Source organism: Fukomys damarensis, unplaced genomic scaffold (assembly GCF_012274545.1).
Source record: "Fukomys damarensis isolate Sample0158 unplaced genomic scaffold, DMR_v1.0_HiC HiC_scaffold_31, whole genome shotgun sequence".
Taxonomy (NCBI): domain Eukaryota; kingdom Metazoa; phylum Chordata; class Mammalia; order Rodentia; family Bathyergidae; genus Fukomys; species Fukomys damarensis.
The window spans coordinates 12621421-12646122 of NW_022900943.1; the positions used below are offsets into that span (position 1 = coordinate 12621421).

The 24702-nt window shown below is 36.2% G+C and overlaps 2 protein-coding genes across 3 annotated transcripts in view; one reads left to right on the forward strand and one right to left on the reverse strand.

Annotated features, from left to right (window-relative positions):
* Cd274 (CD274 molecule) overlaps positions 1 to 24702 on the reverse strand; it is a 155701-nt gene that overhangs the window by 86495 nt on the left and 44504 nt on the right. For both annotated transcript variants that reach the window (XM_010620833.3, XM_010620834.3), the window contains exons 2-3: positions 12608 to 12829; positions 10261 to 10325 (exon numbers count right to left, since the gene is read on the reverse strand). In XM_010620833.3, coding sequence (XP_010619135.1) covers positions 10261 to 10282 — 22 coding nt within the window. In that variant the 5' untranslated portion in view covers positions 10283 to 10325; positions 12608 to 12829. The remainder of the gene's footprint in view (positions 1 to 10260; positions 10326 to 12607; positions 12830 to 24702) is intronic.
* On the forward strand, positions 18023 to 24280 carry LOC104859946 (prorelaxin). Its single transcript, XM_010620854.1, has 2 exons — positions 18023 to 18236; positions 23937 to 24280. Exons 1-2 carry the CDS (start codon positions 18023 to 18025, stop codon positions 24278 to 24280), a joined length of 558 nt encoding a protein of 185 aa, XP_010619156.1.

Genomic DNA, 24702 nt, shown 5'->3' on the forward strand with positions numbered 1-24702 from the left:
TTTTTTTTTTTTTTTTGGTACCGGGGATTGAACTTAGGTCCTTGCGCTTGCAAGGCAGGCCACCGAACCGCTGAGCTAAATCCCTGGCCCCTCTATTGATATTTTAAATCTCAGCTATTCTGTCTGACATCTTTTGGAGGATTCCATATCCTTTTGAATCTGTCTTTCAAATTTTAAATTGTTTTGGTTAATTCATCCAGTTTTTCACCTGTTTCTGTGAAATTCACCATGGGCATATTAATTGAAATTTCTGTGAACTTTGGGTTCTTTTCCTTTTGAACTCATCTATTTTCTTCATGTCTTCTATGAACTTTTCATAGAGTTCTGCCACCTGGTATTTGTTTTCTTCTCCCTTTATGATCCTTTTCTATCTTGGAAGAGTTGAATGAACTCAGGGATCATTTTTTGTCTTGCTTCCCCATACTCTATGTGTATCCCTCTTTTTTCCTCTTGCTTTTGGGGGAGAGTATTGCAGGTTGAGGACTAAAAAAAGTGAGAAAGGTTTGTAGTTTATATGGATATTTTTTAAGTAGGATGCTGCCTCTCTGTGAATAATTTTCAGCTTTATATGTCCAAAGCAAATATGTACTCCTTTTGTTGTTTACTTTAAGTGATTTGAATGATGTCCCTGTTTTTCTGAAATACTTCTGATTATAACAACATCAACAGATGCAATCATACAAAGCTTCTTTATGATGCAGTGATGTCTGTGCAGTTACACTTCCCCTCTTCGTCTATCATCCATGCATACTATGACCATTTATTATCTGTGACTGTTCTGCAATGAGGTAGGTGAAATGGAGGGAGAAGAAAGGAAGATGGGTGAGGAGTATAAAGCACAAGGGGGATCATGAGAGATGAGAAGAAAATCTCATGGGGTCTGATTCTACTGGAATACTTTGAGTTGAAGGGTTGGTATTGAGAGTTTTCAGAGGATACTTGTGGTGGCAAGTTTGAGATTTGAGAGGAAGGAGGTTTAATTTGTGATTGAAGGAAGTTACCTGGTTGTAAGAACCTGCTGATAGGACAGCGGGCTAGGGAAGATATGGGACAGCCAAAGGCTTAGAAGAGGGATGATCCAGGGTTAATACTAGAGAAGAAAGGAGTGACTGTGGGGAAGCTAAGTATGGGAAATTAAAGATGGGATGAGGAGTTTATGTATTTGAAAAAGAATAAAGAAATGTAATAGTATTGCTTTAGGGGTTTCAGGTAAAGAAGCTAGATAGAAAGCTGAGATGAGAGAAGGAAACTAGACACCTTTTAAATCAGAAACAGTGAAAGAAACACACACACACATACACACAAAACATAAAAGAACATAATAACCGCACACTACTAAAGTTTAAAAAAGAATTAGAAACAAACCTATGATTCCATCAATGAGAACACAGATTAAGCATCCAATCAGAAAGTGTATATATGATTCACATGTAGCTTCTTGCTCACACCCCAATAACTCCTCTGATTCTTCCATGGCAATACTGAAGCTCAGGGTGTCTTTCTGCCAGGTTGCAGGGATTGCTTTAGAGTCTGATCCAGTCTAAGTTCTTGAGTTAGGAACTCTTGCTGTCCCCCTCCCTGGGTGTGATGGTGAAATCAGCAGACCAATTCACCAGCATGAAATTGTCCACTGAGTCAGGAGAATTCCTCTGCAATAAAATCAGCTACAGTAATACCAAGCTAATCAGTTAAGGGGTATCTAATGGGAAAGTTGAGAACATACCATGAGACTCACTTTTGGGTCTCCCTTTAGCCTAGAGAAGAAGTCTTCAGTTATAGTCTAAACATCATAAAGCCCAAGCATTGACCCACAGCTGATATTCACTAATGTGGTAGCTACGTCTCCTCTTACAATACAAGTGAAATAAAAGCATTCAATAGTAATTTTATAGAATCAGTTATCTAAAATCCTGATGATTGGAGACTGGGTATTGCCAGGAATGGGGGAAAAAGAAAGAAAATGCATTTTAAATCTTCTGCTGCGTAGTATGGGAAGGAGGAAATACGAGGGGGTAAAGGAACCCAATGGTGATAGAGGTATGAGAAAGGATTCTCATGGCTAATATAAATATTAGGGAAAAAGTTAAAGGGAGACAGATGAAGGAGAAGAAAGGGAAGAAAAATAGAGGAAGGATAAGAAACAGGAGAAAGAAATCAGGTGAAAAGATATGAACAAAAGTAGATGGAATAAAAAAGGGACAAGGAAGAATTCCCGTACCCTCTATAAACTATACTGTAAGAAAAGGGCAAGAGGAAGAGAAAAATGCATATAAACTCATACTCTTAAAAGAAAAAAAAAGAGACAAATAATGGAATAGAAATGTGGGGGGGTGGACAGAAAGAGGAAAACAGCAAACAAACAAACAAATAAATAGTTTTCTATTATTTTGGAGAAGTGTTTCTTTTCCACAGCCTAGGAATAAGGATTAGAGTTCATGCCAAGATGTGACTTTACCCATGTTAGAAGTCTAAGATGGCAATCCATCGCCAAAAACAGTGCTGGATACAGACATCCACATACAAGGGGAATGGGGGACTGACGTGACCTTTCAATCCTGTGTAATGCAGATTTACCCTGGCCTCCTACCACATGAGCTGAGTCCATGTTCACCAGCTCCAGCTGCTCAGCAGGACTCCCTCCAGCCTGGTCTCTAATCGCCAGCTGTATACCATGGATGTCCTTCCCTCAGCCTCTCTGGGAAGTTGACAGTGTGGAGTGTGGCTTGGAGTCAAGAGGCTGCTGTGAGACACAGGTTCAAATGCAGACCCTTTCCCCACAACTGCATCTCCACCAGCCCTTGTTCCACAATTGTGGCAGGCTATGGACCAAGGTCACTTGCCAAGTGTTTACTGTGGAAGTCCACTTTGGGAGCAGTATCTTATGCTTTCCTTGCAGGTTTCAACTACAAGGTGGTCCCCAAGTGGTTCTCTCTGCCTTAAGGAATGCTCTATGATTGTCTCTAGATAGTTTTCTTTGAGTTGGAAGCAGAATTCAGACATAGTCACCACACTGTTTGGTTAATCCATCTCAATGTCTCTTTACTTTTATGATTTGCCTCTCCACTCCATGTTTGTTGATATTCTCTGAGTCTCTGTGACATGGTTCCTCCTCTACTTAGCCACGTTGGATCTTCCAGATCATTCCTCCTCAGTAGTTCTTTCCTCAGCTTCTTTGATGTGACTCTTCCTCTAGTCAGCCATGTTATAACCTCTATTCCAGACTTTTGCCTTGTCCAAGATTAGGACCACTAGCTGTGGCTTCTGCTGTCCCATGCAGAGTAGAAATAAAGCAGAGCCAGCTCCAACTTGGTGGTGGCTTAGCCAAGGCATGAAATCCACAGTTGCCTTCCTATCTTACTTGAATGTTCTTCATTCTCTTGTCTAATTATTCTGACTAGGATTTTCAGTGCTATGTAGAAAATAAGTACTAAGAATGAGCATCTTGATCTTATTTCTGATCTTAGAGAAAAGATTTCATTTTTCTACCACTGAGCCTGATGTTATCTATGGGTTTTTTTGGAGAGGGATAATGGGGATTGAACTCAGGACCTTGCTCTCGCAAGGAAGGCAGCAGAACCAGTGAACTAAACCCCCCAGCCTATGGGCTTATTGTATAAGGCCCTTATTTACTGAGATTCATTTCTTATATACTTCACTTACTGACAATATTTTTATCATGAATAGACTTTAAATTTTGCTGAATGCCTTTTCTGCATTTATTGAGATGACTGTATGATTTTTATCCTTTATTTTGTCTATATGGTATGTCACATTTATTGATTTCTTCATGTTGAATTATCCCTACATCCTGGGGATAAATATCCTTTGATCATGATGAATTATGCTGTTAATATACTATTGAACTCATTTGCTAGTATATTTTTAAGGGTTTTTACGTATATGGGTATCAGGAATATTGGCTTATTATTTTATTTTCTTGTACTGTTCTTACCTGGCCTTGGGATCAGGGTAATACTGACTTTGTAAAATTATTTTGAAAAGGTTCCTCTTCATTATTTGAGTTTGAGAAGAGTTGGTGGTAGCTCTTCTTTAAATGTTTGGTAAAATACACCATTGAAGCAACAGGACGTTGGTTTTTCTTTGATTGGAGACTTTTATTATGACATTTTGATACATGTATATGTTGTGAAATAGTCAAATCAGGTTAATAAATCTATCCATCACTTCACATGCTTTCATTTAAGGTGAGACTTTTTTTTTTTTTTTGGTACTGGGGATCGAATTTGGGTCCTTGCACTTGTGAGGCACGCAGTAGAGCTACTAAGCTAAATGCCTGGCCCTGTGATAAGAATATTTAAAGTGTACTCTTAGCAAATGTGAAATACACAATGTTATTTTTTCTTTTGATTGAAGAACTTTATCCATTTACATTGTAGGCAATTGTCTTAGTTACTTTCTTGTTGCTGGGACAAAATACTGGGCTTCCACAAGTTAAAGGAGGGAGGGTATATTTTAAGTCACTATTTGTAGAGGTTTCAGTCCCTCGTCAGCCGGCTCCAAGGCTAGGCAGCATCATGGAGGATATGGCAGAGAAGAAATAGTTCATGGTGTGGCAGGTTGGAAGCCGCAACTTTTCTTCTTTTCCTTTTTATCTAGTGCCACCTATACCTAGGGTGGATCTTCCCTTTTCAGTAAATTCATCACCTACACACAGAACTATGCTAAACCAGTAGACTAATCCAGTATAACACACCCATGGTTCAGTATCACTCATCCATGATCAACCGCCTCCAAAATCTCCATCGACAAGCATATGAGGCTTTGGGATGGACATCTAGATGTAAGCCATAACATTCTGCCCTGGCCTCCAGAAGACTCATGCACATCCTTTTATGAAAAATGCCTTTACTCTGTCTCTAAGACTTATGAAAGTCCTAACAGTTTTAGCATTGCTGAAAAGTTCAAGTCCAGATTCTCCTCTTGAGATTACAGGCAAACTCTTAGTTGTGAGCCCCTATAAAAATGGGAACAAAGTTAAACACTTCCAACTTACAATGGCACAAGGTAAATATTTCCATTCCAAAAGGTACAAATAAGGAGATTTAAAAAAAAGCAAAGGGACCAAGGCAAGAACAAAATCCAACAGAACAAACATTAAATCCCATAGTTCCATGTTTAGCATCCAGAGTAATCTGCAGCAAGATATAAACTCAGCTCTTCCAGTGGTTGTAGCTCTTGTGGTTTCAGAATTATCACATTTAAATGTTGCCAATATCTCTAACCCACTGACTTTCACATACATCCTACAGCAGTTTTCTTTGCAATTTTGAAAGCTTCATCCGGCTATAACCTTAGGTTTTCAATCTCTCCTAGGACATAATTTCATGTAATGCATCCTGATCTCTGTTGTTCTAATATCAAATGGCATGCCTAAAGAGGTGAGAAAAACTTATAAATTATTCATCTTCCTTAATTTATTAACCAAAATATTTCTAATGAGTTGCTGACAAGAATCCTTTTTGAAGGTCATAATTTCCTTTCATTTTTTGTTTGATTCTTATTGATAAGGAAGAAATGCAACCTGAAGAGAAAGCAGAAACATTACAAATGACTCCAAAGATACTTGTGAGATGTAGAATGAGCACTGATTTTTTCTTTCTATTCAGACTGCTTGAAAAAAAATACAACTGTTTGCTTTTCCTTTCCCAGATCTCAATAAAATCATGGGAAACAGAGATAAAAAAATAGATCCAGTGTAGTACCAATTATCATTGGGATCAGGTATGGGTTGTTTGCTATTGCCAGATCAGAAGAAGAAGAACCTGATAGAAAATATAAAGCTATGGAAAGAGCTGGGCATGGTGGCGCACTCCTGTAATCCCAGCACTCAGGAGGCTGAGGCAGGAGAATCACTGTGAGTTCGAGACCAGCCTGGGCTGCATAGTGAGTTTGAGGTCAACTACATAGTGAGACCCTGTCTCAAAAAACCAAAAAAAAAATAAATAAAAGTAAAAAAATAAATAAAATAAAGCTATGGAAAGAGATAAATGGTAAAATATAAAAGAGTAGCTTTTGTGTGTGTGTGTGTGTGTGTGTGTGTGTGTGTGTGTGTGTGTGTGTGTGTGAGTGTGTGTGTACCAAGGATTGAACTCAGGACCTTGCGCTTGTGAGGCAGGCCGCGGAACCACTGAGCTAAATCCCCAGTCCCCATTTCATATCTTTTTTAAAGGGTGTTTCTTTTAGAACAGCTGGTCAATCCTGATTGGATATAGTTAAGGCCAGAAGGTACAGGTTGAATGCTCTGAGTAAGGGAATTCAATCAGGGATTGTATCTGACATATGAGATAGAACCAGGAAGTGTGGTCTGCGAAGTGGACAATTTTATACTCTCCATGCACCGCTGTCATGGACAGCCCTAGTCACGTCAGTTGTGTTGCCCCTGCTAAAGAAACATCCACTATACTTCATATTTTCCATAGGTGGACAAAGTTAGAAAAACAGTTTATGAAATAAATCAGGAATTTATCAGAGATAGAGATCCTGAAAAAGAACCAAACAAATCTTGGCAAGGAGAAAACTCAGTAAGTTATCAGAAAATTGTGGTTGAAAGCCTTAACAATAAACTAAATCAAGCAAGAGAAAGAATATCTGAACTTGAAGACAGATCTTTTGAAATAGTCTAGTCAGACAAAAACGTAAAGAAAAGGAACAAATATGCATATTTTGGTGGAGTACTTGAAGGCAAAGAAATGGAGAAACTCATTTAAAAACCTATTCAATGAAATAATAGCTGACAATTTCCACAATCTTGGGAAGGACATGCACATGCAAGTATACGATTCCAAATATACATGAGCAGAAAAGATCTTCACTGTGGCATATTAGAGTCAAACTGTCAAAGGGTCAAGATAAAAAGAATTCTAATGACTGCCAGGAGAAAGGGAAAAGTCACAGTTTGGGCTCAAACACTGGACTAACAACAGATTTACACAAGAAAGTTTTACAGGTCAAAAAAAGATTAGATACACACATTTTGAGCTCTGAAAGAAAAAACAACTATCAACCAAGAATACTGTATTCAACAAATCTTCCCTTTCAAAATAAAAAGGAGTAAAGTTCTCCCAAGGCAAGCAGAAACAGAATCCACCACCATCAGATCTGCCTTATGAAAGATGCATAAGTGAGTCCTAAAAGAAGTGCAAGAAAGATAACTACCATAATAGAAACACATGAAAGTACAAAACTCAACAGAAGAGCAAATAGACAAATGAGAAACAGAAAAAAGAGTCAAATTTTATCAATGCATTAAACCACCAAAGAATAACAAGAGAAGAAAAGAAAAAAAGATTTAAAACAAAAGAAGCAAATTAGTAAAATAACAGGAATAAGTCTTTATCTATCCACAATGACTGACTGTAAATGGACTAAATTCCCTAACTGAAAATAAGGCTTTCCACATGAGAAAAAGCATATAGTACTTCTTTTTTCTGTGTCTAGTTATTTCACTTTACATAATTTCTCCAGTTTCATCCATTTGCTAAATGGCAGGATTTAATCTTCCTTAGAAATAATATCCTTCCACATAGGAAAATGGATACATATTGAAGATATACTCCTAAGTGAAATATATAAGTCACACATGTGTAAATACCGAATAGTTTCTCTGGTGTGAATAATCTGCAATAATACATAAGATCCTAATAAGATTACTGACATTTAGAAATGGGAAGAAAGGAGCTAAAGGTGTAGGGAAGGTGAGATGGGTAGGGGAAGGGTAATAAGGGAAAAGAAAAAAATGTGAGATAATGAAAAGATGGAAATAAAGTGTTTGTAGATGGGGAGGGGAGGAGGGGGTGAAGGGAGGGCAGGGACAAGGGGAAAAAATGAGAACCAAGACTTGTCATGTAGAGGTACAAGATCCCAACAATGAATGTAACTGTACTGTATCCCTAAAATGTACCAATAAACTCAATTAAAACTGAAAAAAAAGAAATAATATCCTTCCAAATAATATCCAATTTTGTCTATATACCACATTTTCTCTGTTCATACTGTTTGTCATGTAGATTGATTCCACATCTTACTATTCTGATTTTTGCTATAATAAACCTGAGTGTGAAGGTATCTCTCTGACACATTGATTTCATTTCCTCTGTATCTATACCCTCTTCCTTTATTCCTCCTCCTTTCCTAAATCTCAGTGAAATAAGAATAAAAAAATCAATAGCATTTTATATACCATAATATGATATAAAACCAAAAACTAGCATTTTATATACCATCATATAGTAGATCTTTTAATTTTTAAAGAAAGCTCCACACTGTTCTTTACAATGTTTGCTCTAATTTCCACTTCCACCAGTGTTGTATGAGAATTCTTTTTAAAAGCAGAGCCACCATGGGCCGGAGATTTAGCTCAGCGGTTCGGTGGCCTGCCTTGCAAGTGCAAGGACCAGAGTTCAATCCCTGGTACCCGCCCTCCCCCAAAAAAGTAGAGCCATCTTAAAAAGTACCAATAAATTCAATGCAAAAATACATAAATAAAAAAAAAAGTAGAGCTACATGTAGAATAATGATTACTAATGGCTGGGAAAAGGGGGAAGGATGGACAAAAGAAAGCTGGATTTGTTAGTGCATCTATGTAATAAAGTATCATACTGACTTCCATTAGCATGTATAGTCAATATATATCAATAAAATAAAGAAAAACATTTATCTAAAAAAAAAGATCGACTGGCTAAATAGCTAAAAAACAAAACACGGTTATATTGCCTACAGGAGGTTTATTTCACTGGTACACACACTGAACAAAGTGAGAAATATATTTCATACTGAAGGAAACAAAAAGCAAGCATAAGTATAAGCTATATTTTTATCAGACAAAGTGGAATTTAAGAAAATATTAACAAAGAAGTTTGCTATAATGGTTGAAAGATCAATTCAACAAGAAGATGTGACAAATAATAGCATATAGGCACTCAACACAGGAGCACTCAATTTTATAAAATAGATACCACTTGATCTAAAGGAAGAGACAGGCTCCACCGCAGCAGTAGTGCTGGACTTCAACATCCAACTTTCAGCAGTGGAGAGATCATTTAGCACAAAACTTAAAGAAAAATGAGAGTTAAACTATACTATAGACCAGGAATTCCCAACTTTTTGGCTCTGGGGATTAATTTGGTGGAAAATAGTTTCTCTTAGACCCCGGTAGACTATACTATAGACCAGAAATTCCCAACTTTTTGGTGCCGGGGATTAATTTGGTGGCAAATAGTTTCTCTTAGACCTGGCAGGGGGGTTAGTTTCAGAGTGACCGAAATACATTACACTTATTGTGCATTCTATTTATTCTATTAGTACATGGTTACAGATAATGAAATAATTATACAACTTACAATAAGATAGAATCAGTGGGAGTCCTGTGCTTGCTTCCCTGTAAGTGGACGGCCCCATTTAAGGGTGATGGGAGACAGTGACAACTGAAGCATGCTGCTTATAGCCAGTCTATGCCATAGTCTCATTTTGGTTGCTGGCTCTGCAGAAAACCCTGCTTTACAAATATATCCAATGATGTGAAAAAACATTTTTCAATGAAAATATATAAATGACCATTGAAAAATGTTTATTCAGATCACTGGGTTATTTAAAATTTCTTTTTGTTGTTGTTGTTATTGAGGAATTATATAGCTTAGATAGAAAGCTCTTATCAGATACAAACTTTCTAAAACTTTTCTCCCATTCTGTTTCCTTCCTTCCTCTCTCTTTTCTTTCCTCTCCCTTCTTCTCCCTCCCTCCCTTCCTGGGGCTGGGGATTGAGCTTCATTTTTGCTGCTGTTGTCTGTGGATTTTGGTGGCATTATCTAAAACATTATTGCCTAAATCTAAATTAAAGTCTATGTTTTTTTATATGATGGTTTTGCTCTTTTTTGAGTTGATTTTTGGTATGAGGTAGGGATACAACTGAATTGTCTTTCACATGGATACAATTATCTTAGAACCATTTGTTGAAAAACTATTCTTTTCCTCGCCATATTATTCTATCACCTTTCTCGGAAAATCAATAAATGTGACATTTATTTCTTGATTCTAAAAAAAAAAAAAGCAATCTTTTCAGGGCTTCTGTGGCAATCTAAGGATAGTCTGCCTTGACTGTGATCCAAAATGCAGGGCGATTTCAAGTTGTCTCAGACACACTTTTAAGGCTACTATCATTTGAAATTTCAAGCAGTTGATCCTCTTTTATCATGGGCAAAATCAATTCTCACAGCTTATTCATAGTCAAGAATCCATCCTTACCTTTTGTGGTTGGGGAAGTCATGCTCAAACTCTTTTGAAAGCTGAGATAGTTGAGTATGCACTAGCTAGAAAAAAGAAGGCCTTGGGTTAATCTCATTCACTTTCTCTGTTAATGTTTGAAACATTAAAAATCTGTGTTTACTTTGTTGTCCCCCAAAATTCCAGTTCAGTTTTAATGCAGCCACTTTATCTGCCAGTTTGAACACAATTGTCATTCTCCTCTGTAGTGACAGAGTTGAATATTTATATGAGCAGGTTGAATATTGATATGAGCAAGTTTTGAGGCCCATGCTGTGTGACCGAAATGTGCTACTAAGTAACTGGTTTTCTAAAAGAAATCTCTGAAGCAGCTTTCATAGCTCAAAAGCTCTGCCCAGTGATTTGCCTTTAGAAAGCAACCTCACATTTGGGTATAACAGACATGTGTGTTCTGTGTCCTTACAGAGCTACATAAACATATGTGAGGTAGAAGTATGCACCTTGATGTGGTCAACAATTTTAATTCCATCTTACAAAATGGTAACTTCTAGTGACATTTTTTGGATTTCCAATATTTCTCTATGGAAGACACAATGGCTATTCAGAAATGGCCTTTTTGACCTAAATAATGAAACCAGAAAGCTGTCCAGTTATGGCAGCAGCTCTATCCATGCATACAATGACCCCAAATGACCAATTCAGTTTTCCCAGTAAATAATCATTAAAAGACTTGAATAGTTCTGCAGCCTTGCTATTGGCAACAAATGCACACATAATATACTCTCAAGCACATCCTCCTGAAAAATACATTGCACAAAACAAGCACTGTTGCATTGTTGCCAGCATCAGTAGACATTCTGTATAGCACAGTGACTCATTAATCCTAACAAATGTGCCTCACTATTCTGTTATTTCTTCAGCTTGTTTAGTTATGGTGCTAGCTCAAAGAGGAACTTTGCCATCTTTTAAACTTCATCTTCTTCTAAAAGTTGAAGAAAACAATGTCCTTAGCAGTACCCAGGGTCAACTCTTCATCAACAGTAAGAGCTTTTATTAATCTAGAGAAATGTAGTTAGCCACTAAGAATGATGCTGTCGGTACAGTCACCTTTGATCAAGTGGTGGCCTTCAATAAGCACTTCTGTTCTTCAAGTTCATATTATTTTTCTTTTGACAAATTCCAAAGGCTTGTCTTTTACTGCGGGGTGCTTGGTTTCCATGTGACCTAGCAGTTTTGAAAGTTTTATGGATTCCTTATATGCTGGTTGTTACATATTATACAAAACAGACTTGGAGGATGTGAATCCCCTCTTGCAATAAACCCACAATTGAAGTAGGTATTAGTATTATCTTTAAACTGCAGTTTTCTTTTTGTCAGTAGTCTGAGAGTCTTCAGCTGTCTCATCACTGGGTCTTACCCGCTTTTGAAAGAAACTCCCCAGCGACTGTTTAAATTCATTTTGGCTAGAGTTAGCTGTGGGTTTACCAAAACCACTGAGGTTAAGTGTACAGTGTGGGAAATAGGTATGGGCTGAAGAGATAAATAAACTAATGGGTGGGCCATGCACAGACGAGGATAAGTGTAAGATTCTGGCTTAAAGCCTGGCACCAGATGCTGCTGTACAGCTGAAGTACTTCAACTCACTTGGCACTATAAAGCCTAACACCAGATGCAGTTTGTCACTTGCCATTCACCAGTAATGCTGTGATATGAGTCTTCAAGCAACTAATTATGATCTCTTTGCAGTCAAATGTCACTGCTCATGTTCATCTTTATTTGAAGCTACTCCCTGGGGCTAGCATAATGTCTTTAGCTCCACCTCCGATCAACAGACATTAGATTTTCATAAGGCATGAGCAAACTAGATCCATGATATGCACAGTTCACAGTGGGGTTTATGCTCCTGTGAGAATCTACTGTTGACACTGCCCTGACAGGAAGTAGGACTTAGGAGGTGATGTGAGCAAGGAGGTGTGGCTATAAATACAGATTAATATGAAGCTTCATTTGCTTGCCTGCTGCTCACCTTCTGCTGTGGGGCTGGTACCAATCCATAGCCCAGAGGTTGGGGACCACTTTTATAGCCTACATAGACCTAATAGACATTGACAGAAAAGTCATCTAACACGTGTAGAGAATAGACTATATATTGGTCCCAAAAAGGAAGCTTCAACAAATTTTTAAAAACTGCAATCCTGTCATGTATCTTTTTTGGTAACAATGAGATAAAACTAGAAATAAAGTGTGGAGATCAGATGGAAAGAAAGAGGCATAACTGGCCTCCTCAGTGAACACTGAGGAGAAAGGGCATGTAAGAGTGAAACATGCTGCAGTGAAAAGTAAAAACAACTGAGGTGAAGTTGTTTACCTGGAGAAGTACTGTGGAGGGTGGGAGACAGGTGGATCCTGTGGGACTCTAATTGCTTGCACTCACATATGAATGACTAAAGCCCAGATGCACGAGTCATTTGGGGGTCTATGTCAAAGGGAGACATGAACCCCCTGGTCCCCAGATTTTAATCTGTTTCTGTGTCTCTTTAATTTTCATCCTCATCACCCCTTGGTCAGGTTCAAGCTTGTAGGCTGGTTCCTAAAGTAAAGAACAAAAGAAACTTTAGAAATGGTAACAAATGCATGGAGAATGAAGAAAACACTATTGCGTAAGCAATGAGTCACTGAAGAGATCAAAAGGGAAATTTAAAAATTTCTCAATCATACTACAGTCATTCACAGGAAAATAAATGCAAATTGAGGTCATATTCTTAAGTGAAATAAACAGGACACACATGTAAATACCAAATAGTTTCTCTGATGTGAAAAAATAAAACTGTAAATAAGATCCAAATTGTATAACTGAGAATATGAAATAGGAAGAAAAAGGCTAAAGGAGTAGGGGAAGTGGGAAGGTAGGGGAAAGGAAATAACAGAAAAGAAAAAATATGAGAAAAGGAAAAAATGGAAACAAAGTCTTTGTAATAGGGGAGGGTAGAGGTATGGAGAAAAATGAGAACCAAGATCTATCATGTAAAGATACAAGATCCTAATAATAAATGTAACTGTACTGTATACCTAAAAAGTACCAATAAACTCAATGAAAAAAATTCTCAATAATGTCTATCCACCCCGTTTTACCATGATACTAAAAATACACTGTGTTCTATTAATTAATAATAAAATATTACATCGTGTTCTATTAGTTTGATGATGCCTCTAAATACTGGCTGTATCTCTTTTCCTGTATATCTTAAAACAATATTACATTAAACAAAATTTCAACCTGAAAAGAAAAAAAAATTCTCAAAACAACTGAAAACAGAAACATAACATATCAAAATTTATGGAAAAAAGCAAAATCAGGACCAAGAGGGAAATTTAGAAAAAGAAAGTACTTTGAAACACAGTAAGATTTCAAAGAAACCATTCAAAATGTCCATACTAGCCAAAGTGATTTACATATTTAATGCAATACCTATCAGAATACCAATAGCATGCTTCATAGAACTAGAAAAAGAAATCCTAAAGTTCATATGGAACAGCAGTTAAAGCAATCTTGAATAAAAAATAGAAACACAAAGCTAAAAACATCACAATACCTAGCTAGTTTCAAGACACCTACAGAGTAATTGTAATCAAAACAGCATGAAAACTGTCATAAAACAGACTAGAAGCAAATTCCCAGAAATAAACCATCTTATCTACAGTCAAGTGATTCTCAATAAAGATGTCAATAACATTAAATAAATGACTGCCTCTCCACTACATGGTTCTGGAAAAACAACATCCATCTGCAGAAGACAGAAACTTGACCTCTATCTCTCACTCTACAAAAATCTACCCAAAATGATCAGACCTAAAAGTAAAACATGGAACTCTACTAGAAGAAAACACTTGAAGACACCAGTATAGACCATAATTTTTAAATCATCCCAAAAGTGCAGGAATCAAAAGCAAAAATAGACAAGTAGAATTATATCAAACTAAGAATCTTCTACACAGGAAAACATCAGCAGAGTGAAGAGACAATTCACAGGATGGGAGAAAATGTCTGCAAAGTATCTGGCAAGGAACTAATAGCCAGAATATATAAGGAACTAAAAAAAAAGTCAACAAAACCAAAAAAATCTAATTAAAAATTATCTGCAAATCTGGAAAATATAATGCTGAGTAAAATAAACCAGACACACAAGTTTAAATACCATGTGGTATCTTTCATTTGAGTTAGGCTAAGCACAAACAAAGAAAATGATAAAGGAAGGATAGAAAGGGACAAGGGTATGGATCTCCTGCAATAGGGAAGTGGTCCAAGGGAAAAAGGACGAGGGGTGAGGAGGAGGGAAAGAGGAAATTAGAGAACTAAAGATGTGCCATGTACAGGATCCTAATAACCTCAATTAATGCGAACACCATATGCCATAACATGAACTAAGACAGATAATGTCAGCAAGTACACAAAAAGGAATAAAGGAACCTCAGCAGGAGCGGGAAGGACGAGGAAAAGTGAAAGGGATTTTAAAAAAACAAGTTGTAATAGGTACATGTAACCATTCCCCAAGATGATTATAAACTGTATGAACTGCAAACATGTACTAATAAATAATTATCTGCAAATGATCTTCATGGACATTTCTCAAGAGAAAAAAATATAAATGGCCAACAAATGAACAGTATCATTAGCTATTAGGGATATGCTTATAAAAACTACAATAAGATAACATCTTAACTCCAGTAAGAATGGCTACTATCAAAAGACAAAATAATGACAAATGCTGGGAAGGATTTTAGAAAAAGGGACTCTCATACATTGCTGATAGGAATGTAAATTTGTATAGGCATTATGTAGAACAGTATGGAGGTTCCTCAGAAAAACTAAACATACATGTACCGTAGGATCCAGCTATCATACCTGGGAATATATCCACATTTATGGCAGCATCATCACAACAGCCAAATTATGAAATCATCCTACATGCCCATCAGTCAATGAATGAATGGGCAAGGAAAATGCGTCATATACACCAAAAGGAATTTTATTTAGCTATAAAGAAGAAAGAAATCCTTTCATTTGTAGAACAACAGATGGAACTGGAGGACACTATGCTAAGCAAATAAGCTAGCCAACGAAAAACAAGTACTACATGTTCTGTCTTATATATGGGAGCTTGATCTGAATGTATGACTGATTAGAATAGTGATGGTTACAGGCTGGGAAGTGGAGTGGAGGGTAAAGGATGGCTAGGTAACTGGTACCAAAACACAGTTGGGTAAATGGAACAAGTTACGGTGTTTTGTAACACGGGGATAACTTCAGTTCACAACAATCTACTAAAGTATTTCACGAAGATACAAACAAGAGGAAATCAAAGATCAAACATAAATGATATGGAGAGGGACATGCTAATTACCCTGATTTGATCTGTGTATCATCTATGTACATGTGGACATGCTGCACTGTACAACATTAATATATATAATTACGTTAATAAAAAATTTAAACGCTCCTTCTTTTTCTTTGCCTCTCCCTCTCCCTCGCCTGTCCCTGTGTCATCCTTATCTTGCCCCCTGAAAAATCCTAAAACAGTGACTATCGTGTCTGATAAGGGCCTATAGAATAAGCATCCAACATATCCAACATTAGACTCTCGATGGTGCCAGTAAGCTCCTCCCATCTTTCCAGTCAGCCAAGATTAGCATTTGGCCTTTCTCCTGGTGCTTTCTACAGTATGGCTCAAAAATGGCTGCTTCATTTGCCTTTTTCAGTGTCTGTTTCAGTCAGGAAAGGAAGGGGAAACAAGCAGCCCTAGTGTTTGAATTAGGAAAGCAAAACCTTTGCCAGGCAACTCCATAGTTGTATTTAGGTTGTATGGGCCAGAAAAACTTGTCTTATGAATACTGTGATTTGAAGAGTACTGTGAAATCAAGAGTAGCACTTTACAAGCTGCAAGAGACCAAGCTTTTGTTTCTTCAGTGACTTTCCAAGACATTGATTTTTATGAATTAATCTTCATTATTTCAAACAATTCCCATTAGAACAGGACTCCCAAAGAATGGGAGTTGGGAATCTAGTTGACATGGAGAGGAATCCCAGCTACAGCACTTGTCAGTTGTATGCATGGATACATTTATCATTTCTCTTTAAAATATCTTTTGTGTTCATTTGCTTGTCTTGTCTTTGAAGAAGAAATCTCTTTTATTCGTACCTATAAAACCTATGAAGGCTGCATTTGCCTGTTACTGCTAACAGTGAGGGAAGCCCATGTCTGGCACATGTATGTGCTGGATAAATCACATTAGAAAAGTAGGTAAACACTCTCATTTTGTTTTCTTCCTTTCTAAAATATCAAAGTGGCCACTTCATTGAACAGTTGTGAGGAATCTATAAAACAAAGGCAAAGTGAAAAATTAAAACATCCCTAGTAATTTACAGTTTTCAGTGAGCAATTATTTTGGAAGAGAACCTTGAAAATGGAGTATTTTGGTAAAAACTATTAACCCCAAAATACCTTTAAATCTTATTATTGAGAAACTTTGCCCAAACTGCTTATTCCAGTGAAAATCCCTTTAAAGAATAATGCCTCTAACCAAACCACAGCTTTGCTTTGGTTATTTATTTGTTTGTTTTAGGATTACACAATGCCTCATATTTGACTAATGCTGACTAAGTCCTGTTGAAATATCACCAATGTAGAAATTAGAAGTATTTTATTCAATAGCTCTATTTCCTTTTTTTTCAATAGCTCTATTTCCAACTGAATTAATCTGGAAATATGAACACAATCAAATAAATTACTGAAAAAAATATGAACCTATTTGCACTGTCCATTGAGAAGATTTGATCAAGAGGCATGCATATTACATCAAACTGTTGATTTTTTAAAGTTAAATTAGAAAATGTTAAAAATCACCTCTTATCAAATGCAGCAAACATAGAATACAGGGAAACAAAAAACATATAATTTTTATGCTGTAAGGCTACCAAAATATTTTTTCTGAAACTATGGAGTTCTGGTAGTTTCCCCCCCGCTTTCTTTTGCAATATCTGTACATGTAGAATATGATCTCAAATTAAAATATTTAACTGGTTACAATCAAACTATCTCACAGAGGAGTAGAAGGAAAGTCCAATGGAGAAAGTGTGTTGTGCCTTTAAGATATTACTGTATAGTTTACAGTGTTTTTGCTAGAAACTTTAATGTTTTTACTAGGATTCAGATTAAAAGTCATCAGTTTTTCCCCTCTTGCCAACAATTTATCCATTCACCAATTTTACTTCCTAAGGATTGATATATCAGGCACTATATTATTTAACTATTATCTGATTTAGATTTGAAGCTTATGTGGCTAATATAGATGCTTGAAAACTCTGGGTTGTAAGAAGATAAGTGATCTTAACTTTATTTTTGTTGATTTTAAGTGTAATGGCTATAATTCACTCTATAATAAAGAAAAGGCTGCAAATACAGAAAACCTTTAGTCTGCAAAGTGGTTTGAGTATAAAAGGAAAAACACCAGTAAGATGGCCAAGGAGAGAAAGATGGGGAAAGAAGGAAAGATGAGAAGGGTGATGAACAAAAGCTGAAGAAAATTCCATGCAGATACATGGGAAAGGGTGGAGCTAGCACCACTGACTTCAGAGCTGATAGCCCAAAGGATATAAAAGCCTGGTTGAGCCAGATAGGGAAAGCAGCCTGAACCCTAGGGGAGACACCCAGGTTCAGCTTAGCAGGGGACAGCTGAAGCCATCTCCAAAGGCTATACTACCCAGACAGCAGATACCAGGTCCAAGATGTTGCGCCTCTTCTCTTTCCACCTCCTAGAATTCTGGCTGCTGCTGAGCCCCGCTTCTGGAGTGGTACCTCCTGGATGGCTGGACGAAGTCATCAAGCTATGTGGCCGTGAATTAGCCCGAGCCCAAATACACATTTGCGGCAAGGTCTCCTTGAGAGCCATGGCTATGGGCCAAGAGGAAGAGCGTCTTCTGGGATCTGGATCACCCACAGGTGAGAACTCGTGCCAACCACCACCACCCAGACCCCGTTCTTCTCTTCTCACTGGTGTCAGTCTGCCAAACAATCAGAACAGGGACATCCCCCTGGAAGCACAGGGTATTCTTCCCACCATGCAGCCAGGGAAGTGATGTCTGAATAAGGTAGAAGCCACAGAAGAAGGGATGCTGCCAAAATCTCCACAGAAAACAGGAGCATTCCTGGACTGCTGAGGAAAAGCTGAGCAGGCCAAAAAGCTGGGGGGGTGGCAACTGGGCACCTGGATGGAGTTGTGCGGAAAGGAGGCAGAAAGTGAGGTAGTGAGCGGGTTACCAAGCATCTTTGTGTGCTGAAGGGCATGCGGCAGCACTGAGACTTCTATGGGGTCCTGATACGGCAGACAGGAAGGTCTTTGATTTAATGACTCCTCTGCTCCACATGACCTATTCCACAGATAATCTCTACTCAGCCCTGCACACACCCTTTTCAAACGCACCTCCCACTTGGGTGAATTGAGTCTTTCCATTCATCTGAAGGGGCCAGGTGGGGTGGGTGGGGAACCGGAAAAGAAACAAAAGTGACAGGAGAACTGAAGGGAAAATTGAGGGGGATCAGAGAGAAGGGAACCTTGTCATTCAGACCATCACAGCTGAAGATGTTTCAAGTTTTGGAAACTTCATCAATGTTTTGAAGTTTTGGAAACTGCCAAAAGATCTATTTTAAAAACCAAGATCTCAGAATTGAGCACAGCTCAAATCGGGAATGGCTTTAAAAACATTTTTGTTAGTTACAAAGCATTCATAAAGATAATTTGGAAGGTTAGTTACAAAAGCAGTGAAAACCCAAAAAGATATAGGCTAGTGTGATCAGTTTATGGTTATGTTAAATTCAGAGAAGGCAAGGTCAGTCACCAATAAGTCATTCATATCATATATATAATTAATGATAAGCCACAAGGAAACTTTATAGGTTATGTAATATATATATATGTGTATATATACACACACACACACACACACACATATATACATATATATAGTCATGCAAAATTATTGTGCACAACACATACATTTACTTCTCTTTCATAGGATTTAAAGTATGATTTTAAAGTTACTTTACTTTCTACAGTAATATATTGATTTATTTAATGCCACTTTTTACATAATTCTTACATCAGTTTAACAGAATACCACAATCTAGGAATTCACTAAAAGACTAGATAAGACTAGATTGTATTGCATTTGCTACCTATACAAAAGGAAAATATACACAAAAGACAGTAAGAAAAATGGAATGCACCAGTGTATATTAAACACTTTAAAAAGTGTATGTGAATATGAGAAAATTAAAATATATTGAATAAGAAAATAAATGTTAACATTTCAATTATGTATATCTTTTGCATTTTCACTTCTCATTATTTTGTGAGCATTTTTCATCATTTTATTCTCTAAAACTGAATTTAAAGTTTCTATATAGTATTCTATGCCATAAATCTACCGTATATATTCATGTGCCACATAACAGCATTTAGTCAATGAAAGATTGCATCTATAATGGTGGTCTCATAAGATTATACTGACATTTCCTATCACCTAGTGATATAAGTGTAGTAGAGTCAAAGTAAAATACCATATTCTCATGTTTGTGGTAATGCTGATGTATACAAACCTACCTCACTGTCAGTTATATAAAAGTATAGCAGTACAATTATATGCAGCACATATTTGATAGTGATGATAAATAAATGTTACTGGTTTATATACTTACTATACTTTTATTATTTTAGGATGTACTTTTTTTAAAAAAGTATACTGTAAAATAGGATGCTGTGTTATGCTGTCAGTAGCCTCCTGCATCTCTTGTTTATCACATCCACTGAAGGCTTCAAAAGACCCGTCAAATACTTGAACTCTACCTTCTAGAACTATGTAAACATACTCTATGATGTTTGCACAGTGATAAAGTAACAGCACATTTCTCAGAACGTTTGCCCTACTTTACATGACACATGACTGTATATTGAAACACTGTTAGACATTTAGATTATTTCCAAATTGTTGTTGAAAATAGTTTGCTGAGCACATCCATATACAGATATTTGGCCAAATTTTTATTTCCTTAGAAGAGACCTATGCTTTAAAAATATTTGAAAAGAATTTTCTATATTGCTACCTAGTACATAACTTAATTTGAAATAGCCCAACAAAATACTCCCTTCATGTATAATTTACTAGAAGTACATGTCAGTAATTTGTGATTCATGAGTTTTCATACCTCTATTGTTATATAATATTAAATTTGCTTTTACATTATTAAACGATTAGCTAACCATTTTACCCATAAAGTGTGGCAAAGTAGTTGTCACTCTAAGATATACTTTTAACTAGAAGAGGCCTGTATTTGGGGATTTGAGTCCAAAGTATCATGACTAAGAGATATGTGTTTGTATGAATTCAGTTAGATTTGAATATTATGTTTGAGTCTGGAATCCATAAATTAGAAGTGTTGTGGATTACAGAAAGTTTCAAACCAAGTTTAAAAATAACAGACTGCAAAACACAGAGCCCATAAATAAACATATTTCAAAGTAAATCTGTTCTGTTTAATTCATTTACTAGCTTTCAATGTATAGAAAGTTAACATCAGCTTTTCTCAGCATACAATAAATTCCCAAATAAAGAAAGATGAAGGGCAAGGAAAAGATTGCAATAACCAGGGTAAGTCAAACTTAGTCTTACTGAAATAAAATGCCAAAACTTTTGACATAACTAGAAAAGGCATAAAATCTCACCTGTCATTGCCAGTTTAGAACTTGAATGAGAGGGAGTACTAGGAGAAAAGACAAGTGATAGCATGTTATTACTCTGCTGAATTGCAACAACTGAAGTTTATAGTGGCCGAAGAACAACTAAATTCTTGCTGCAGGACTTCTTAGGAAACAGAAGAGCCCTAGGACCACCCCGCTTACGAGAAGGAACAGTTTTATCTCATTTGTGGCTATCCAAGCATTGCTGTCTTCACTTAGACTTGTCTTTTTTGGCATGTATGCAATATTTCAAGAGTAATAATGTCTTATTAATAAGTTGAAGGACAATTTTGCTGCCCATGAAGAGGAAAAGCAAGAATTGATACAGGTTTACCCTATAATTAAAATTTCATGTATGTTTCTAATTTCCTTGTTTGATGACTCTCAATTGGGATAGGAAAGGCCAGGAGACAGTTTATGTGACTGACAAGTTTTTTGAGGGCAGGAAACTTTTTCTTGTATTTCAATCTCCTACTTGGCAGTATCAGACACCCGGACACAGCCAGCCAATGTTCAACTAAACTGAATGAGTATAAAGAAGAAGAAAGATGTCAGTTGGTTCCAGGAGGTTCCAAACCCAGTTTCCAATCTCGGTATTTACTGGCATAGTATATGGTCCATACTCCTGGAACACATACCATACACAAGTACACTAGTTAGTATACACACAGCACAGAAGATTCTAATTTCTTCTGGAAGTCCATGATTTTTGGTTAGCATTCCTTTAACTCTTTAATATAAAATACTAGTGTCTTGGAATAAATACTCTGGGAAAAAGAAATTTCTAGATGTTTGAGTGATGTCTGAGACTTGTAGCCCCTGCTGATTTACCAGAGCTGTTGGAAATTTGGCCTTTTCAATTTTATTCTGCAGCCAAGTAACTTGCCACGATGGAACATTTGATAGCTTAAACTATTTGAAATGCTTTGCAATGTTTATTGTTATAACTCAGAAATTATTTATCCATGAATAAAATGACTCAGATAAAAAGAAATCAACCCAGCCATCCCTCTGCTGGGTATCTTTCCAAAAGAATTAAAAGAATCATATCACAGAGATATATGAGCACGTATGTTTACAGCAGCACAATTTGTAATAGCTAAAACTTGGAAACAGACCATTTGCCCATCCGTTGGAAACTGGATAAAGAAGATGTGGTTTTTCTATAAAATGGAATATTACTCAGCCATAAAGAATGAGAACTTAGATTCATTTGTAGGAAAATGGCTACATATTGAGGATATACTCCTTAGTGAAATAAATAAGTCACACATGTGTAAATACTGAGTAGTTTCTCTGGTGTGAATAAACTATAATAGTACATAAGATCCTAATGATATAATGGACGATGTGAAATAGGAAGAAAGGGGCTAAAGGTGTAGGGAAAGTGGGAAGGGTAGGGGAAGGGTAATAAGGGAAAAGAAAAAAATATGACAAAATGAAAAAATGGAAATGAAGTTTTTGTAAAGGGGGAGTGGAGGAGGGATGAAGGGAGGGCAGGGACAAGGGGAAAAAATGAGAACCAAGACCTGTCATGTAAAGGTACAAGATCCCAATAATGAATGTATACCTACCAATAAACTAAATGAGGAAAAAACCCAAGCACACATTTGGTAAGGGTTTAATATTGCTAAATATAAGAAAATCAACTCACTAGCAATGAAACATGACTCAGAAAGAGAAAAGTACTTGAATAAACATTTTTGAAAAAGCAGTATGTCAAAATGTTCAACTTCATTCAGCATTAGAGAAATGCAAACTAAAATTTGAATTGGATATGACCTCATGTCTGTAAGCATTACTGATATCAAATCAAATAAAATGTATTGAATGGTCTTGAAGATGTAGAGAAAAAGGAAGATGTGTACAATATCGATGAGAATGTTAAGTTTACAAAGGCATTGTGGGAAACAATATTGGTTGTTCAAAAAATTAAAAAAAGAAATAACACATGACAGAACAAACCCACTTCTTGGTATATATCTAGTGGAAATTAAATCAGTATTTTGAGGAAATTTCTGTTCTCCCATGTTTATTACAATATTACACATAACAATCACAATATGGCTAGTAGTCTAACTACCTATCATGGGATGAATAGATAAGTAAAAGGTGTTATATACACATAATGAACACGCTTTAGTCATAAAAACAAAATCTTATTTGTGACAATATAGATGAACCTGAAGTACACCATCACAGAAAGACAAATGTCATGTATACTCACTCATATCAAGAATCTGAAAATGTTTATCTCATACAGACTAGAATAGTGTTTACTGGGGACTGAGTTACTTGAGGTTCAAGTAGGGAGGTTAAAGAGGTATTGGTCAAAAGGTACAAAATTTCAGTTTTACTGGAATAAGATAAAGAGAGCTGTTGCACAACACGATGACTATAATATAGTTCTCTATTCTTGAAAAAAAATACTAAAACAGTGAAAATAAATTTCTCCCAACAAAAATTATAATCATAAGTGGAGATGCATAGGTTAATTAGTTATATTTAATCATTTTACACTCCATATGTTTTATAACTTCATGGCACACATAATGAATACATGTATCAATGTAAAATGAGTGTTTTCAATGACCAAAATGACATCAGAAAGATAAGAGATCAATGTCAAGGAATGAAGGTTATGATGACAAAAAGCAATGAAGGGACAATAAATACGACAGATGACTAAACAGAGTAAAACAGAACCCTGAAATGATTATAATACTTTAAGGTGACCAATTATAAGTAAGGTAAGTTATTTTGATATTAGTATGCTTGCTGATTCCATGTCAACATTTAATTTTACTGAGCTAATGCTTTCCTTTTTGACTATGCAAACATTTGTAATTTTCCTGATGCTTCTTGACATAAATATTTTCTTCCTCTCTCCATTTTTAACTTAACAGAAACCATGATATCCTCTATCAACAAAGATTTAGACTACCAAAATATGTTGCAAGTCATTCCTAATTTGCCACAAGAGTTGAAGGCAGCACTGTCTGAGAGGCAGCCATCATTACTACAGCTAAAACAATATGTACCTGCATTAAGGGATTCAAACGTTGGATTTCAAGACCTTAAGAAAATTATTCATAATACACACGATGAAGCAGAAGACAACAGTCATCCAGTATTAAAATACTTAGACTTGAATACTCATTCACCAAAAAAGAGACAACTTGATATGTCAGTGAGTGAGAAATGTTGCCAAGTTGGTTGTACCAGAAGATCTATTGCAAAATTGTGCTGAGATGAAGTTAATGGTGTATATCTCATCAAATGTTCACATATATTCTTGGTGATATTTCTCTGATGCTTCTTTCTGGCTCCCTTGATAACAGGAATATGAGAAATCAATATTAATATTTAAATTTTTCATTTCATATAAAATATTCTTTGTATTATTGTAATTTCTGTTTAATAATACTTTTATGCAAAAGTATTTTGGTGTTTCTATTAATCTTATTAAATTATTGCTTTTTAGTTGTTAATTTAAAAATTACTATAAAATTTTTTATCACCTTCACCACACAAAATAACAGACTTTAATACAATGCCTAACACTAGTTGTCTAACACCTTGTATAATGCCTGAAAGGATGCAGTCTAAAAATGAAGCTTTCAAAGCTCAGAGACCAGAAAGGGACACTGCCAGAGGCAGAAGGCTAATCTT

Excerpts from the sequence above, each read along its gene's own strand:
- LOC104859946 (XM_010620854.1), top strand. The coding sequence starts at position 18,023 with ATGTTGCGCCTCTTCTCTTTCCACCTCCTAGAATTCTGGCTGCTGCTG. Across the intron at positions 18,237-23,936 it reads GGGATCTGGATCACCCACAG|AAACCATGATATCCTCTATC; the intron begins GTGAGAACTCGT and ends TTAACTTAACAG.